Source organism: Adiantum capillus-veneris, chromosome 2 (genome assembly GCF_014529385.1).
Source record: "Adiantum capillus-veneris isolate H3 chromosome 2, ASM1452938v2, whole genome shotgun sequence".
NCBI lineage: Eukaryota > Viridiplantae > Streptophyta > Polypodiopsida > Polypodiales > Pteridaceae > Adiantum > Adiantum capillus-veneris.
Genome location: NC_140932.1, coordinates 93,200,358 through 93,220,016, shown reverse-complemented (window position 1 = coordinate 93,220,016; position 19,659 = coordinate 93,200,358). Strand labels below are relative to the sequence as shown.

At 41.9% G+C, this 19,659-nt stretch overlaps 1 protein-coding gene across 1 annotated transcript; it reads right to left on the bottom strand.

Moving 5' to 3' along the window:
* Positions 1-1,323: 1,323 nt before the first annotated feature.
* LOC147463196 (uncharacterized) lies at positions 1,324-3,171 on the bottom strand. The gene is made up of 2 exons (XM_086487710.1): positions 2,874-3,171; positions 1,324-1,833 (listed from the first exon to the last, which is right to left on the bottom strand). The coding sequence occupies exons 1-2, from the start codon at positions 3,067-3,069 to the stop codon at positions 1,550-1,552; spliced, it is 480 nt and encodes a 159-aa protein (XP_086343836.1). The 5' UTR covers positions 3,070-3,171; the 3' UTR covers positions 1,324-1,549.
* Positions 3,172-19,659: the final 16,488 nt, after the last annotated feature.

The window sequence follows — 19,659 nt, the reverse complement described above, 5'->3', positions numbered from 1 at the left end:
TTGAGAGGATGATGCATGTTATTAGGTCAAAATCACAAATATCCAAGCCAAGCATAAACCTATAGCAGTACCAAAATAGCCCAGACACTAGTCACATTTTATTATACAGGATCTTCATACCTCAGTAAAAGCATTAGAGCTATGGTTATTAACTAGGTCAGAATCAAATTCTAAGCCAGTAATAATGTAAGATACCAAAACTAGTGAGATAAAATCTATGCAATAAGTTCCATAGCAGTCAACCATAGTAGATTTTGAAAGTTGTCAACAAATACAACATCCATATCCTTACCTAAGTTTGAGCCACACAAAACCCACGCTAGGTCTTTAATTCTACCCGCTCTGAAAGTGCGACTGCACTCCATGCCAAAAAGTTAACATGTAGAGCTATTTCAATCAGCATTTTTTTACAGAATGCAGAATCATTCAAGGTTTTAGTTCTGGATTTTGAAAAAAGCAATAGCCAAAATGAAGATTACACATCAAGCTATTTTTGAAAAATATAGAGTTTCAAACCAAGTATGGGACCTAGAGCTTTATCCACAATAAGCAAGCAGCATTATCAGAAGTAAGTGAGCATCGATTAAGCATCACCAATAAACGTCTACATCCGACAAAATAACTTTAGTTACATTTATTGTTTAAACATTTCCATTTGGAATAGCATCTAATCTACCCATCCAAGTACCAAATGTTCATATGGGTTCGATCAAGGCCCCTTACAAAAAAAATTGCCTACTAACAGGTGAGTGTCACTATTGATCTAAAAAATATGGCCTAAAATCAATTTTTACATTAAATCATTCCATCACCATAAAAAGTTATTATAGATCATTGTCAGTAGATATTGAGCGATATAGAGACAAAGCGACAACAACAGAGCACCTGCAAAGATGCAGGCACGATGTCCATGATCCACAATACAGATCGACAAGTGATAATACTACAGTCCTCGCACACTTTCAAATACACACCCATGCAAAGCAAGGCTAAGTGAGAGAGAATAGATTCCCTCACTAGGTTAAATAGGCAATTTATCTACAAATGGAATCCATTCAGCAACCCTCGAGAAACATAGTGCATTCACCACAGTCAACAGGCGCTGAGCTTCAATATGCATTACAAGACTGCACAGTATGCCCATCTTTCAAGATGGCACGCACACGCACACACACACACACACAACTTTCCTTTCCTAAAATAACATGGCAACTCTCATTTCAATTTCTGTCTCAAAGATTCATTAAAAAAGCCATAGGTACGTAGATATAAATTGCAAAGGAATCGCACTAGAGGGAAATTACAGAAAGAGATTTCATGCCATTCTAAGAAGATAATTCTCAAAGTGTGTTTATTTATGATGGATACAAGAGGCTCCCTGGCAAGTGGGAATATTCAGTTATTTATCATGTACATATCTCTGTATGGCACATGAGTCTATGTATGCAATAAGAAAGGACATGCGAACTTGTACAAGTGTAGTTATCAACATGCAAGATCTAGAGGGACACAACCATACTTGTAGCTTACAAGCAAGCTTCTTTCCCATTTAGTTTGAGGTAGTAAGGAGGTGAGAGTTTAATAAGTTGCAAAACTTTTCTAGTTCCTCCTTTATAAAGGCATGGAAAGTGTGATTCTCAAGATCAACAAACTCAACAATGTACTGCATGACACAGGATTCTGGGGTGGAACCTGGGAGGATATTAAAGGTGTAGGCAAGGTAAGAGAAGTGTTTGTTGAGAGCACCGCCATCAATGAGGGTGCATTTAAAGTGATGCTCCTCGTGGTTCATTTCATCCCATCTAAATTTGATGGAGTTATAATGAGGTATGTCTGGGAAAAAATAAAGAGAAAAATTACAGTCAGCAAGATCCTTATAAGTAAGTGCTTAAAAGATGTGGAAATTGATCAATGGTCAATAATATCTAGTCTCAATAATGGAGTTATGATGAAGATGTGCAAGCTAAGCCTTCGTGACTAAAGAACACAGGGCTTTAAATGACCCCTCCCCCCCCCCCCCAAACCCACAGGATCCACGGAGGAGAAGTGCACGCACAAAAGCAAAGATGTTGGACATTGTCAGATTTTCAAAAAGTAAACTCGAACACATTTTGTAAATTCGGACATCTGGTGTGTAAACTCAAACAAACATAAATAAATGTGTACGCGCACTTGGTCAGCCCATCACGCTGCCACATCGCATGCCCAAGTTCGAATCTCCAAACTGCACCCGTCGCCTAATTTTTTATCGCCGTTCGGTCTCCTCGAGATCGCAGCCCTCAATCGTGCGCCGTCGATCCCATGGCTAGGGGGTCATTTAAGACCCCATGGCATTTAGTCACAAGGCAAGTTAAGGGTTTGAACGTAGACACATGATACAATATGGTAGGGTACGAGGCCAGTAATGGGTTGGGGTCCAATGCGTGGAAAGGCAATCCCCTAAAAAATAACTAAAGCAAGGACAAGTTTTGGAGTATTTGAACGTGGGTGTTTTGGTGGCTAGCGCGACCGAGTAGAGTTATACATCGTTGGATTGTGGTTCAATTTCCATTCTCAATTTTGATCTCTGATTGGGCCACACTTCGCTACTAGTGCCACTTTTTTATACACGTGATTGCAGAGAATTGTGTCGATCTCGGGCTGTGAAGGGTTATTTGCTCCAAGATTTTGATGCAGCTCGATCTTGATGACGACTAGGGATTGCACCCCTCCATGCCCAAAATGGCACCACATGAATAATCCGCCCGTCGACGTTGACGGGGTAAAGGTTGTTAAATAGGAGGTATTACCCTAGATCTTTACCCTAGTACCTTTGAATGTGTGCCAATAGTGGACAAATAAACCAGCAAATTAGGGTGGATGGTACTAATTACCTTCATGATACGTGACAATGAAGGTGCTGCCGACGGCGAGGGGAGGGCCGTCCACGTAAAGCATCTCATTGAAGTGGCCGGGCATGGAGGCCGGCAGCACTTTATCCATCTCATGCACGTACCGCTGCCACACCTTCTCCGCCGAGTGTTGCACCTCCGCCTTCACCTCCATAGTCTCGACATCGCCAGGCGCCATTCTCTCTCTCTCTCTCTCTCTCTCTCTCTCTCTCTCGCGCGGATGCGCGCGCGCACACACACACGCGCGCGCGCGCACAAACAACCTCTCTCCCTCCCTCCCTCTCTCTCTCTCTCTCTCTTTATAGTAGTCACTACACACCGGTACACCCCTGCTGAACGATGTGACTGACCACCCGCCATTTGATATTGTAGCATCTGCCACCATTTTCGCATATTTCCACAAACCAACAAAGTGGAAGTTCCTCCATCGATAATTGAACGTTCACATATCTCCCTCTTTCATTTCGGCATTAAAGGTATAGCCTGTGTGTCCCTCATGCAAGGCTGAAGCCTAGAAATTGCAAGCTTTCCTACGCAATTTGCCTAAGGCCCTCGTGAAGACAAGGAAAGTGAGATGTGCTTCCAGCCAAAAGGGCGTTTTCAAAGGAAACCTTGCTTAGGAAGGGCCCTTTATAAACCTACCCTTCATGGATTAAGTTGCAGCTCGTAGGTGTGCCAAATTCTTTTCGACATGCTTGATTAAGAGGAATCTAAAGAGATCCTCTAATCCTTTGAGGGCAAAAAGGGACGAGAGGGCACATGGAGAGAGAGGCCATGCGTTGAGGCGAGGGCGACGGACTTAGAGAAAGAAAATTTATTTAGTGCAGATGCTCTCACGAAAGTAGAGACCGAGGCATGGGGTCAGAGTTCCGAGGCATTGTGTCAAACATTTTTGGCCTGCTAAAGGCCTTAATGCACTATGGGCAAAGGTGGTTCAAATTTCTTTGAGAGACAAGTATCCCTACGGGATTCAAAAGTCTTTGAATAGAAAGCTAAAACTTTGGAATAGAATGCTATTCTCCAAGGCGACATTTAGAGCATTTACTTCAAATTTCTCGGAGAGACAAGTGTCCCTAAGGGATTCAAAAGTCTTATGAATAGAAAGCTATTCTCCAAAGCCGCATTTACTTTTTCTGCATGCTTAAAAATGACTTTAGAGATCAAAACATTAAACAAAATATTCGAAGGAGTTTGATCTTATGATGCAGTCTTCGAGAAAGTCTAATTTTTGTTTAAGCAGCAAGTTTCCTCCTTATACAAATACAAATTGGAAATACTAGTAGAAATTTTTATATTTGCAAAATGTTCGAACTATTTTCTAGTATATTTTTATCGGGTTTTTTTCCCTTTACCATCCTTTGCAACCGGCTAATCTCGATTTTCAATCGGCGTAAGCCTAAACTCAAACACACTTTTCTCGAACACTGATATAGTGAGGTATTGATAAACGATTCTCTCATTTGAGGATTTCAAGAAAAATCACCACTAAATTGTTTAATTATTTTCTATGCTTATTTGAAAGCATTAAAATATTCTTTTGTTTTGATTTTTAATGTGTCTTTTTATTTTACTTCCTTTTTGTTTCAAAATATTGATGTGCAATATGCACCATTTACCTTATTATTGGGGCCCCCTTCATAATCTATAAGCCATTTGCAAGTAGCGGGTACCAACTAGAAGAAAATTAAAAAATGGCCCATTAGTGGAGATGACAAGAAGATGCTTGAGGAGATTTAGAGGTAGAGGACTGAGAAGGGGGGTGCAAACCACATGGAGGCCATGCCTCCCAATTAGGGATCTCTCTCTCTCCCTCTCTCTCTCTCTCTCTCTCTCTCTCTCTCTCCCCGTCGCTTGCAAAGCAAAGGTAGGGATGTTTCATAAGGCATAGCCAAAGAGAATCTCTCTCTCTCTCTCTCTCTCTCTCTCTCTCTCTCTCTCTCTCTCTCGTCGTAGAGTAGAGGTAGGGACTCTTCATAAAGCATAGGTGAATATCTCTTCTTCTTCTTCTTCTTCTTCTTCTTCTTCTTCTCTCTCTCTCTCTCTCTCTCGTGTCCTCCCTTGATACAGTCATAGTGGAGATGACGTGGGGGACTGCTCTGTAGGTGCAAGTCCATAGAAGCTTAGGTGCAAGACGCAGGAAAGGCAAATTTGCAGGCTCGTAGCGATGAGTCCAAAGGTAGGGAAGGACAACTTACAAACGAAAAAAGGTTTTGGCGACAAGAGCAGAAGGTGAGGACTAGGCAATGAGGGTAGAGAAAATCTTAAAGGCATCTTTCAATCGGTGTATTTTATTTTAAGCAAGTTAGTAGGAGCCACTTTTTAAAAATAGATGAACAATTCTATATTAAAACACATAAAAAATTCCATATGATTGTAAGAACTTACTTAAACTTACCCTCCCTTGTTTCCCTTCACTTAGCAGGCCTTCGTGCCTTATCACCTTGTTTATTAAGAGAAATCTTTGGAGATGCTCAAGTACCTTTGAGAAGTCAAAAGGGAGATACAATGCATGCAATGCAGGGGAGAGAGAGAGAGAGAGAGAGAGAGAGGGGGGGAGAGAGATGACATGTGTCCACATGAGAGCAAAGACATAGATATTTTTACATTGTTTGATGCCTCAAGGCAAGCTGAGAGAACAGAGAGATTTTGTTTTATTTTTTGTCGACGATGGTGTATGGTAGGTCAAAGGCACCGAGTACAGACTTGCCCGGGCAAAGAAACAAAATTTTTGCATATTTTTGCTCTCATGTGTGTCCACATGAGAGCAAAGACATAGATATTTTTGCATTGTTTGATGCCTCAAGGCAAGATGGGAGAAACAGAGAGATTTTGTTTTATTTTTCGTCGACGATGGTGTATGGTAGGTCAAAGGCACCGAGTACAGACTTGCCCGAGCAAAGAAACAAAGAAGGAGGCATAGAATCTCTCTCTCTCTCTCTCTCTCTCTCTCTCTCTCTCTCTCTCTCTAGACAATGGACTCTCTGGGAGCAGATCCACAGTGGGGGTAGCTCGGGGGGTTCACTATGTGTAAAACTACTATATCACATGCGTTCAAAACATGTTTGTAAAACCCCTTATCTGGGAATTTGGTTAAGAATATAATGTACCCTTTTCTTTTAAAATCTGTAAGTTTTTTTCAAATTTGAAAAAGTAATACCCTTCTGTATTTATATTTCTGTAAGTTTCAAAAACTTTAAATACCCTTCTATTAAACTCACGTGATAGGTTACACTTTTATTAGGTGACCTCCATGGGGGGGGACAGTAGGCGATGGGGGCAGCAGGTGATGGGGGTCGCACGAGTGGGGACTTGGGTGGAGGGGATGGAGAAAGTGATCAAGGCTGATGTGGACTTTGGAGGAGTGAGAGGAGAGAGGAAGGGGGGAATCTGGTTAATGCATGATTTTAATATCGTCCAACCCATGATGTGTATGATAGGTGCAGTAGAGGGCGCGTGTGGAGAGAGAGAGAGAGAGAGAGAGAGAGAGAGAGAGAGAGAGAGAGAGAGAGTTGTTAGCCTTGCATATTCTTTCAGTAAAGTGTTATTGAACCTTAGTAGTTTACTTTTCAGTTTGTAATTAGTGAAGAGCTTTGTGCCTCTTCATTCTTCCTAGTAGTAGGCCTCGCACATGATGGTAGCGCGTTGTATGACAGAAGGACGATGAATGAAAGGCTACGGCTATGAAGACTCTGTGTTTCTTTGTGTATTTTGTCTTCAGTTTCCATTCAGTACCGTGATTCCGTTCTGAATCAGTACGGGTACTGAAACAGTTTTGATTCTGTGATGTTATGATGTAATGTTTGAATGGTTAATATAATCGTAATTCCCACTCCATGTATGCCTCCATAACACTTGGCGATCTTGCTGATTGTGGAGCAAACTTTGATCAAAGCCTTAATGGGCAATGGGGTCTAGTTGGGGCATATGGGGTTGTGAACCTAAAGATTTCCTGCAAGCATCCTCTAATTGGAAGTCAGAGGAGGAAAGACAGGAGGATTATAACCTGATTTTCCTTCAGGAAAATTTTCCCAAATTGCCTGGTGATTTAAAGCTTTAGGTTGCTTCCAAGGTTTTTCAGTTTTACAAAGCACAGTTTTTGCCTTTTGGATTAGTGAATGGTCCAATCAGTTTGGTTAATTGCACAAGTAGACAACTCATAATCTTCATGAAGATCCCAAGTAGAAGGAGACATGTATGAGTGATTCAGGGGATGAACCACCAAACATCTCCTATGGCACCAGGTTTCAGAGAAGGAGATATGAATCATGGCTAGAATCTCAACTTCAAAGATCAGGGGGTCATGTAGGGGAAGAAATTCTTGAAGTAGGAGCAGTTATAGGTTTGCCACCAATTCCTAAAGGAACAGGACTTGGAGAGACCAGCAACACAAGTGGAGACCAACAACAGGAGGAAGGGAAACATCTTCACCTCGGCCAACAGTGCAGGGAAGAAACCCAACTTCTGAAAGAATCATCCATCAGTTAGTTGGCATTCAGGCACTCCATCAGTTTTTTAGGGCAAAGAGGCAACTGCAGTTTCCTACACCACCACCTTTACCATTGTTGACTTTTTATCCTTCGGGAGGTCAACCAATTCAACCAGTACACATTATGGCACAACCACCACACAACCCTAAAGTAGAGGCAACAAAATTCAGTGGGAAAGAATCCCAGAATGCTGACAATCATGTGGGACAGTTTGAGACAAGATGGTCTGCTAGTGGGTATGATGTACTTTATAACGATTCTATCAAGAAGGAGCATTTTGCAGCAACATTAAAGGGAAAAGCCATGTCTTGGTTCATGTAGTATGGTACTGCTGCATTCCTTGATTATGATAACCTGAAGATCAGATTTTTGGCCAGGTTCAGATTAGAGAAAACCCCTAAAGATGTTCTGAAGAAAATAAAAAAAAACAAGCAAAAGGATTTGTTGGTTGAAGATTATGCCCAACAGTTTAGAAATTTGATGAACAGGTTGCAAGCCAATCAAAGGCCCTCTTGGGAGCAATTGGGTGATTATTTCTGTAGAGGTTTGAGGAAGCAATTGAAGAGTGCAATTGCAGGACATGCTTCTCTTACCCAACCTCGGGATTTTGCCAACATAGTGGATGCAGCAATGAGAGCTGAAAGAAGATATGGCACAAGTGAACTCAAGAAGAGTAAGAAAAAGAAGTCTAAACAAGACTTAGATTGAGAGGAAGAGGACTCAGATTCTAATCTGGAAACAGATCCTGAAGAGGGGGAAGATGACACATGGAGTGCAAAGAGGAGGAAGAAGAAAAAATCCAAAAGGAAAGAGTCCAAAGCACAGAAGCAGAAGAGTAAAGGCAACGGAAAGAATGGTAAGCCTGAAGTCAAGGAGCCAAATAATATTAGTAAGCAGATTTTGGAGAAACTGAAGGAAATGCAACCTCAATCCTTCCCAAGTCCTGCAAAAACTCCATTTTGTCAGGTATGTCAAAGAACTGGACATGATTATGATAAGTGTTACTATAATCCCAACTTTAGGGGAAGGATACCTGCCCACATTTTAGCAAAGATGGAAGCAGGTATTAATGTGGTTGCACCACAACCCTTCAGGGGTAGATTTTAGAATTCAAATCAACAAAGGCCATTTCAGCAAGGGAGTTGGCAAAATGGGCCAAGGTTTTAGCAAACCGATAATCCAATGCAACCATGTAATTATTGTGGTGCAATGGGACACAGTCAAGGACCTGCATGTGAGTTGTGGTGTAAACATAGGAATGAGAGAGCTATTCCAATTGTGAATTTCAATTCCCCAAATGCAGGCACTAGTTCTTCCAATGATAGTAGAATGAAACCACCAGATCATGTAAATGCAATGTTTTTGGAAGAGATTGACACCTTAGATGAAAAACAGGGCAGTCAACCATCAGAACCTGACAACAAACTGTTTACTGAGGAAATAGGAGGAAAGTTAGCAAAACCATACACTGATTTTGTACACACTTCTGAGTGTGATTTCTCTCATTGTATTCAAATTGAGGAAGTGTTTGACAAACCACAGGAAGTGCAAACTTTAGCTATCACAAGATCCAAGGGAAAGTTTCCACCACAAGAAAAGAAGCAAGGAAAATATGTTGAGGAAAGCTCAGGAGAAGCTCAGGAGAGGAGTCGTACAAGAGATCTAATCAAAAACCTCACAAAGCAGCAGATTTATTTCCCACAGATTTAGTTCGGAAAATCTGGGAGAAGATGGGCAGTAAGCAGTTAGATTCTGCATCATTGCTGCATTCCTTGAAGCCAGATAATTTAGTGCAATCTTCTACCAAGGGGTTATCTGATGACCTTTTTGAAGCCCTTATGGATGCCCCAATTTCAGTCAAAGTGGGACAGCTCTTGAAATTGGTCCCTGACTTCAGTCAGGTGTTCTTCAGGAAACTGACAGATGAAGCTAAAGGAAAGAAATTACCGCAGGAAGAAATGGGACATATCCATCTAGCACATATTGATTTTGGAGATGTAGCACCAGTGGATGTAGACTACAAAGTTCCAGTGATCAACATTTCCATTGGGAAGGTGTACTTGTCAGGTGTGTTAGTGGATGTCGGTTCAGGAGTTAACATTCTTCCTGAATCAGTTTGTAAGAAACTGAAATTGACAAATTGGGCACCAGCACCATTTCAAGTGAAAATGGCAGATCAGAGGAGAGTGCAACCTTTGGGTATTCTTAGGAATCAAACCATAAATGTTGCAGGATTAATTTTTATTGTGAACTTTGTGATTCTCAGACTCAAAGAAACAACCTGTTCTTACCCAATGATCCTGGGAAGACCATGGTTAAGGGCAGCTAAAGTCAAGCAACTTTGGGGTGCAGACACCATTGTGATCAAACGGGGTAAGAAGAAGTTTAGGATGCAGATAATACCCATGAAAACAATCCCACCAAGTTTTCAACCTTTGTATGCAGAGGGCATTAATATGGGGGAAGCAATTGAAGAAGATGAGGAAGAAGAGTTTCTTCAAAGGAATGAGACAGTTATTCCTATTTTTGAGGTTGATGTTCAAAAAATTGCAGACACAGTTCAGAATCAGGACCAGTCACCTGATCCACAACTGACAAACAACAAAAATGTTTCAGGTATTTCAACTTCCACCAAAAAGTCACAAGAGAAGCAGGAAGCATGAGAAGCAATTAAACATGTAGAGCAGATCTTTGATGAGAAAATGGTAAAGAGCTCAAGAGTTAGGGAAGATGATTTGGAAGACATGGATCTGGGAGAGGACAGAGACCCCAGGATAGTTAAAGTATCCACTAGATTGGACATGAACTTCAAAGAGTCATTGTGATGTTTTTGCTTCATAGTGGTGCACTTTGCTGTTAAGGAAACAAGCACCGACAAAGTGGTTGAAATTCAAGAAACTCTTTATTTCTTCATGGATCACACAAGAAGACGAATGAGATGTGATTACTGACTAAAACCATGTTCGGATGGTCAAGACAGAATCTTTGGATTCTTACTGTGAAAGATTTTGGAAAATTTTTCTACCTGTTTTATCCTTTAAGAAGATCAAATTTAAGGAGCAGATTGAACAGTTTTGTTGTGGGCTTCCCAAAGAAATTCAAGATTATTGTCTCGAAAGAAAGTCCGAGACTATACAACAGTTGATGGGACACAAGAAGCGGGAATTTGCTTTACATTCGGGTAAATTGACTTACCCATCAGATGAACCTTCAACAAGTCATCACAGAAACAATCGACGAAGAGATAGACGACCTTCACTGACAGAAGACCAAGAGATGTATATTTCAAAGAAGGGAAGTTTTTTGAATGTGGAGAACAAGGAGATATCGTGACAAGGTATCCCAAAAGGGCACAAGAATCAAAATGACTGGCAAATTGAAAGAACAACAGGATGAGGCAATACTCGTTCCAGGATAGCTTTTTGAATTAGCATTATTTTGCTTTATGAATTTATGAAACAAGACTTTTTTTGGAAGATGATTTTGAATTTTGAAGAAAACTAATGTTTTATGAAAGAATCTGTTAATTTTGGAAAAAGAGCAGGATTAAGAATGAGAGGATCAGTGACAGCTTCTGAGTGAACCTGATAACAAATCATGAATCACGACTGATTCAATGGAATGAATGACTAGACCACTCTGTTTAGAATGAACTTAGTGATAATTTGGGATCCCCGGAAATAATTCTTGCAAACGACAATGCTTGAGATGAAAGATTTCTCACACACGACAGTGCTTGAGGTGACAGATTCTCGCACACAACAGTGCTTGAGTTGAAAGTCTCTATGGACATGATCGCAATATGGGATTAGTTAACCTTACATAAGTGAGGTCCGGAAATGGATCTAGATGTGGTTACTAAATACGTTGCTGACAGTCATGGTTTGAGATTTGGAATGTCATGTGATGTCTTCTGATGTCATGTGCAGTGATGTGACTGTCGTCTTTGTACATGTGCTAGATGTGTCGTGTCTAGTGTGTTGGTACTAACAGTCAGTGTCTACAAAGATAGTTTATGGCCTCTATCTATTTTACAGTCGTAATCGAGGGCGATTACAATTATTTCAAGAGGGGGGCATGTCACAAACTGGTGACGTGGCAGTCCCTCAGGACAAACACACACACGCAGATTGCTGACGTGGCGGTACAGACAATGCCGTTTTTTGCGTTGACAGCTGTACGGAATTCCTTATTTTGCATTGATGCTTTTCTCGGCAGAATTTTGGGATCAGTTGCTTTTGGAACAAATTGCTTTAAGGAACTAGTTGCTTTTGAGCTTAACTGTCATTTGGACATCTAACCCTATGTGCATGTGGACAAGCTACTTCATGACAAGGTTTCAGTCAGCTTAGGAAGCGTTCTCGCACCTTTGTGAGTCTCTTCGCAGGCCGTGCATGTCCACGCACTTAGAGTAGTTGCATTTCCTCTGGTTGCACACAACAAGATCATCAATTTATAGTCAGTACCCATCAGGAGCATTTTACAATGCAAAGAACCCATTTTCCCTATTTTAGTGATTTTTCACTTATTATTATTAAGTGACTTTGTTAGGAAACTGGTTAGGGTAACTTTTGGCAGTGTTGTGTATCACTCAAGGAAAGAACCACAAGGATTTTTTTCTGCTTGTTGCGGTCGCACGTAACCCAAGTCCACTTGGACGTGTCGATTCCTAATCGTGTTTTTGAAGAGTGACAGGAAATCCAAGAAAGAAGGGCTTGTCCAACCTCCCCTTGTTTCTCTTTTCACTCATTGAGAGCGGACCGTGGACTTATCGGCCGACCAATCAATGTGAGGTGGGAAAAAGCAACCTTGGTGTGAGCGCAAGGCCGCCAAGGGGTGTGCCCACGGGAAAGAGAAGAGCTCGGGTAAGATAAGATTCTTCTCTAACATAGATTGCAAGCTAAAGAAGAAGCTCGAGAACCTCAAGAACTCAAGACCCTCAAGAACTGAAGACACTCAAGAACCCAGGAACCCAAGTTCCTTGTGAACTCAACAACTCATGACTTCAGTGTATGGACATCACCCAAAGCTGAATGGATACTTCGCATGGGGGTGATGAGCATGGAGGTGGCGACGAAGAATTTTTCCCACTAGGAGGCTTTTTCAACCCTCTCCCTTCCGCATCTATGCCAAGGATTGCACCAAATCCTATGGAGAATTTGGTGAAGACGATGATGGACATGATGATACAACAAGAACCGGAACACGTCGGCTTGGAGCGCGCGTGCACTAAGAAAGAAAGGCATAATTCGATTGTGAACGTGAAGAAAAAACGGTAGCCTTAGAGCGTGAGCGCACTTGGCAGCCAAATAAAGAAAGGCCAAATTGGATTGCTAGCGCAAAGAAAGACGGGTAGCCTTGGAGCGTGAGCGCGAGCAAGTGCGCTTGGAGGCCGAAGATAGAAGAGTAGCCTTGTAGTGTGAGTGCGAGCAAGCGCGCTTGGCGGCCGAAGATAAACGAGCGGTCTTGGAGTTAGAGCGTGAGACGCAGAGAGACCAACACATGCAAGAGTTGGTCCTACAGGTACTCACCTCGAAGCCCGAGTCGGCCAAAGATGTTGGTGATTCATCAAGTGGAGCAAGCCGATATTCGGACTCGAACAACCCCGTCACCGAGAAATTGACATTCAGTAAGTATGACGATAAGATGGACGCTAATGTTATTCATTCTTGGTTGCATCAATTTAATGCTTATTTTGCAACAAATAAGAAGACATGGAATAGCAATGTTTTGACGGTAGCCATGTATCTTGCTGGTGATGCTATTAATTGGTATTAAGCATGGCAAGAGGAGCAATTGGTTGCGCACCTAGAGGAAGCGGAGGTAGGCGTGCCCCTTTCTTTCAGTTGGGCTGACTTCCAAGACAAGATCAAGACTCGGTTCTTGCCTGGCGCGGTTAAAAGAAGATTGGTGCAATCTCAAGAAAAATGGTACCCGAGTCATGTCTTTTTCTAACCGTGTTTCGCAGCTTGGCACCCAATTATGAAAATCGGATGCGAATGGCAAAGAGGCTTTTATGTTCGAGCTGGATGACTATATTAGGTTTGATGTTGAAGTTCTCGACCCCGTAGATCGCATCAAGGCGATAGAGATTCCTCTCGCACAAGAGATGAAGCACAATAAGGGAAAGCCTAAGGAGAACAAGACTTCGCAAAGTACCTCTCAGACTTCTCGAACCCTCATGACGGTAAGATGGTAACTCTTCTAACCAATTTTCCTCTCGTCTCTTAGAAAAGAACTCACACAATGAATCTAAGGGTAAAACTAACACAATTGCTAAACCGAAGCTCACTCCATATGAAAAAGCAGCACAAGGAGTTTTAGGAGGATACATCATGTCAGAAGAACAAAGCATTTATTCTAAGGAAGGTCGATGTTATCATTGTCACATCAAGGGTCACAAAAAAAGAACATGTGCTAAGATGGAATCTAGCAAACCTAAATAACCCACAGAACCCTCATCCTCTATTGATGCCATAAATGAGAACACAAGTGTGACCCAAGTTTCTCATGATCCGGCTCCCATTGATGAGTCTCTCATTAAGTGTTATGGTCATGTGAAGGGTCAGAGTTTTGTCATATTGTTTGATCCAGGCAGTATGCATGATGTGATTAGTGACTCTCTTTTCAAAAGATCCTGCTTGGAGGTTAACAAGACATCTCCTTTCGAGGTGTTGGGCTTCACTCCCGGTATGGACTCTCTCATTACACAAGAGTGCCTTGATGTGTTATTCACGGTTCAACAAGTATCCTTCCACAAAAAATATGTAGTATCTCCTCTTTCAGGATGTGATATGCTTTTAGGCATTCGATGGTTTTGTGAGCATAACCCTCTCATTCAATGGGCAACCAATACTTTCACTTTCAATGCCAAAAGTGACTCTCCCATTGTCATTCGTGGGGAGGAAATTGTTCATTCTTCATCTCTTATTTCTAATGTGCAGGAGAGGATTGAGGAGAAGGAGACTCTCTGAGTCTTTTCTTCTCCAAAGCACGACACACATGATTTGGATGATCAAGATGTGATTATTTACAAGCATGATGATTTGCAAGATTAAGATGTGATTGTTCACAGGGATGATGATTTGCGAGATAAAGATGTGATTGTTCACATGGATGATGGTTTAGTTGATGCTTTTTCTAGTGAAGCTAACCTCATTGCAAATATGATCAATCACAAAGAACCGATCTTGGATCTTGGGTCAAGATCTAAGGAACCCCCACAAGAACTATTGTGTATGCACATGATTAGTCAATACGCATTGTTCGAGTGTTTTGTTCGTGATGGTTTCCTGTATTTTAGTCACCGTCTTTATGTGATCCCTTTTCATAGGATGACATATTCTACGATAAACAGGATACACTCATGAATGAGCACGGATGTATGCGGATTACTCATAAAAAGATGAAATGTTTGCATTCAAGGAATTCACATTCCATGTCTCTTCCTTTGGCATGACACAGTCTCAGAAAGAGCACAAGAAGGATTGAGCATCAAACATTGGCATTTCCATTGTGATTTGCCACAGTTGATAGATTTAGATCAGAAAGCCAAAATTAAATCTCATGGTTTACGTGTGTTTGATGAACGGTTTGGCACTCCGTCACTTTGTTCATCTGCATTGCATGCACAGTTTATTCGAAAGAATAGTCTTTTTTCAATTACTCTACATGGAATGGGTATGTTTATGTTTTTGTGTTGGAAGTGGTTTCATGAATTTTCCTCCTCGGAGATTCTTGAAGAAAGTGGACCTACGTCCATAGGCGTAGTTGGACCATTGAAGCAACCTCAGATGACTTTGTGTTGCTTTCGGCGCGGCCCAAAGAAGTAAGCGTTGCGGACCTTTATGAAGTTCAAGTATCGCATGACCCACACATCAGAGTGGGCCGAAAAGGAGTCCTTCATAGGATTCCAGACACTGTTGCCGATCTTCCTCGATGCCATACAATCCGGTACCAGGACCTCACTTTAAAAAGGAGAGGATGTCAAGAGCACATCTAACCCTATGTGCATGTGGAGAAGCTACTTCATGAGACAAGGGTTCAGTTAGCTTAGGAAGTGTTCTGGCACCTTTGTGAGTCTGTTTGGAGACCGTGCATGTCGAGGCACTTAGAGTAGTTGCATTTCCTCTGTTTGCACACAGCATGATCATCAAATTACAGTTAGTACCCATCAGGAGCATTTTGCAGTGCATAGAATTAATTTTCCCTATTTTAACCATTTTTTCTTATTATTATTAAGTGACTTTGTTGGGAAACTGGGTAGGGCAACTTTGGCAAGTTAATAAATAAGAAAGCTAGCACTAGCAGTTTCTGACAGAAGAGGTAGCAGGAGTCCAACCACTCACAGTGCACCTTCTCAGCAAGACCAATGTTTTGGCTCAAGACTTGCCTATCATTTTTCATCAGATCAGTATTGGCGTTTTGAAGACAACATATCAGCCCTGGTGTTTTTGCAGACCACAGATTAGCCTAGCGTTTTTGCAATTGCAAATCTACATCAGCGTTTTGCAGATTCCCGGCAATAGAACCATCTAGACTAGTCGTCGCGTTTTCAATTTGCAGAAGTCAAACTCCTCACCGTAGCCCCCAAACCTCGCATATCTCACCTTCCTGTATAGCAGATCCTCGCTGCACGATCAGATCAGCTTGCGCTTGCAAATTTAGCCCGCTATTTCAGCATCTACGTTTTCAGCACATCGTCGTCGCGTCGTCGTCATCAACATAGAGTCAAAATTCAGCAGATACAAGATTTGCATATTTCAGACCCTAGCGTTTTCAGTTTTAAGCCCGTCTTGTCGTCGTCATCATCATCGGCAAGTCCATTGCATTTAGACCATTGTACGAGGATTGTGCAATCAATAGCATAGACCTCTCTCGCCATAAAGAGTGGGGCCATCATCGGAGAAGGGTTTGACAACTTTTATGGTGTCATATTCTTCTCTTTCTATCTCTCGGTCTCAATACCTTCATTCACAGTGTTTATTCACTTTGTTTGTGATCATTTGCACTCTCTCATTAAAGGAACGGAAATCTCTCCCTCCTAAGTAAAAGGAACCCTTGAGCACAGTTCGGAGCACTCATCTTGAGCAAAGTTCAACATTCGCTTCCGTTGTACCATACATTAACTGCTTTTGGGGCTCTGCTTTTGGCATCCCTTGTAAGAATAAAAGAGCCTTAAGGGCCTCAGTCTTCAGGGAATTTGGACGCAGAGTCTGAGAGAAGAGGATCCTATGGCTCAACGATTAATATAAAAGAAATACCGAAAGGGCGCCAGTCTTTGGGGCCAATCCATCTTGGCAAGGAACTACGCCGGGCCGTGTCGACCAAATTGAATTGTGATTTTAAAGTTGTGAAGTATTTTAAGTGATTCTCTCTCGTGTCGCGATAGAGTTTAGACTTGGGGTGCCCAAGTTTGTTACACCCACTGTGTATCTTTGAGAGATCACAAATAAAATCCATAGTAATACTTTCCCAGGGGCGGGTGAGGATGGGTAAAGGCTGTAACAATCCCTCTGCTTTATGCCTGTCAAATCTGACCTTATCCGATACCAAGCAACTGCGTACAAAATCGTTCACATCCTTCCTTGGTTTCAGCCATAACGCTCCACACCTTTCAAGGTGGTATCAATGCCGCGGTGACCTGTAAATGATGGACAGTGGCATTCTATTAGAATCCTTTCCCTCAACGGTTGTGTAACGCACAACATCGTTTTCTTCATCAAGTACCCATCCCGTATGGAATATCCGGCTACTGCCTCCCCATTCTGTATTCGACTGAATACATTAAAAAAATTGTGGATTTGTGGCGTACTGATTGACCATGTCCTCGAAGCTTCTATGATGAATCATGAAAATAGCCAAGACTAACGGCTTTTGGGACAAAGCATCTACCACCAAGTTCTTTTGTCCCTGTACATGGACCCATCAATTCCAAGATTTTTGACCAAGCGAGATAACCATACAGCCTCTTTACTTGCATCCGACAATGCAACGTACTCTACTTTCGTAGTGGAAGACGTCATACAATCTTGAATACATGACCTCCAAGATACTGCTACTCCAGCAAATATGAAGACATAGCCAAATGTTGATCTCCTATTGTCGATACAACCCTCATAGTCTGCATCCGCATAACCCACAATGGATGCATAACTATTCCTGAAGCGTAAACACCTGCCGACCATACCTTTGAGGTACCTAAGAATGTTCACTTCTGTGACAAGATGTTAGCCCACCACATCTGCTTTTCCAAAAGCTGTTTCTATGACAAGAAGTAGCATAAACTTTGATGATCAATGAAGACCGTAAAATCGGATCCTCGTAATGTGTAAATCTATTCTGGTTCTGTAACATTTAATGGCCTAAAATCTTATTTGTAGCGGAAATTAGCATGAACATAGTGGGCATTTCATTAGAATAGATTCCTAATGAGAATTACAAGAGTGCTTGGGTGGAGAGAGCAACAAAAAGCATAACACCTAGTTAGATAGCATCGACAATACTTTCAAAAGAGAGAGCAATTAAGCTATTGACAACAGTTGAGGACCGGATTTGCATGGAGCCGGTCCCCCCTCCAAAAGGCTTTGTATTATAGTTTCTCCCATCAAGAGAGACATTGTACAATACAATTCTTTGTGTTCCTTCAAGACTAGCTAGTGCAATGAAGATGGAAGCTTCATACACCAAGCAAAACACTTAATCAAACACAACTTGAATTATCCCCGTTCTCAGACCCAAGACCTCACACACCTTCGAAGATGGTGAGAGCTAGCAGGGTATGAGAGTAGATTGAGAGGAAAAAGAAGTATCTTACGAGAAAGAAGTACATCTCCTCACATAATCACTCATATTAGCATAGCTTAGCTTAGTAATTAGCTTGGTAGAGAAGATGAGCATGCATTGAAGCTTGGCTCTTGGTTGGATTTGCATCCACATGCCAAGAGAGTGTTGATGTAGGCTTCTATCTCACAAGCTTGGAGTAGGTGATGAGCTCTCCATTAAAGCTTGGGAGGAGATAGAGTATTTTCCCTTCACACATGGTCAAGTGTGAGAGTGTGAGTGTCCATGCCAAGCAAAAATCAGCCCCCTCTCTCTCTTGGGCGAGCCCTAGCTGCTAAGTTAGTCTGGCTTTTGCCTCATTGGACCTCCCCAGGTCAAGCCAATAGGGATTAAGTAGCATAAGTGATAGCCTTCTGACATGTGTCCCCCTTTCCCCTTTTGTGAGAGCTTTAGATAATTAAATAATTAAACTAAACTCTCATTGGACCCCTTTGCCTCCTGGCCAATAGGAATCAGGCAAGCCATGGGGCTCCTGAATGCTCATTGGACCCCTTGGGAGACTGCCCAATAGTCTTCTAGGACACTTAATTCTTATTGGTTTCTTTTATTAAATGTTTTTAAATTAATTAAACTAGATTTAATCTAGCCTAATTCTCATTGGTCCACTTCAAGGGTCTTCCAATAGGAATTGGGCATACCTTGTGGGCATCTGGCCTAGGGAGCTGACATGTGTCCCTCATTCCCTTTGTGTAAAGGGAGCCTGTGTGTGTGTGTGTGGCTTTCTCTCTCATCCCCTAGCTTTGGGGCTCGCCCCCTCCCATGTAGGGATGTAGAAAGACTTTTTGGGCACACACTAAGCATCCAATTTTCCCTAAGGTTGACCTTTGGACACAACCTTTGAATTTTGGAACCTTAGCATTTTGGAAGTCTTAATGGGCTGAACCTTAGGGTCTTTTTAGCCCGTTGTTTCACATGGCTCTTTTGCAGATGGCCCCCCCTTTGGATCCCTATTTTCCCTCCTTTGGATCCCTACTGTGGCCGGTCTGCTAACTTAACCAATATTCTAGCTTTTTCTCCCTTGGCACTTCCCCACATTAAATGATCAGTTTAATATGAGAAAATCATTTAGGAGAATTAGATATTGATTATTATGACATTACCTCTCTCTTGAAATCATAGTCGTCCTCGACTATGGTGTAGAGAAGATAAAGCATATGCATGAGTCCTTTTCTTAGCGGGTAGAGGATCCCTATGTTACCCTACGACATCATTCCATAATGGATGACTAGTCCATTTGGCGCTTGAGAGCCTGAGGCTGCCGCAAGCATGTCTGCACATTAGTCCTATCAGTCTTCCATAGTAGAGTGACAAGCTCTACTTGGTGTTCGGGAGACGTCGTCTCCGCAAACTTGATCTAAGCATGCATACTACTTCATTTTTGTGCACAAATAAAGAAAAAGAGAGTCTTATAAGACAAAAATTTTTGTTCATTTTTAACA

Excerpts from the sequence above, each read along its gene's own strand:
- LOC147463196 (XM_086487710.1), bottom strand. The coding sequence starts at position 3,069 with ATGGCGCCTGGCGATGTCGAGACTATGGAGGTGAAGGCGGAGGTGCAA. Across the intron at positions 1,834-2,873 it reads CATTGTCACGTATCATGAAG|ACATACCTCATTATAACTCC; the intron begins GTAATTAGTACC and ends ATTTTTTCCCAG.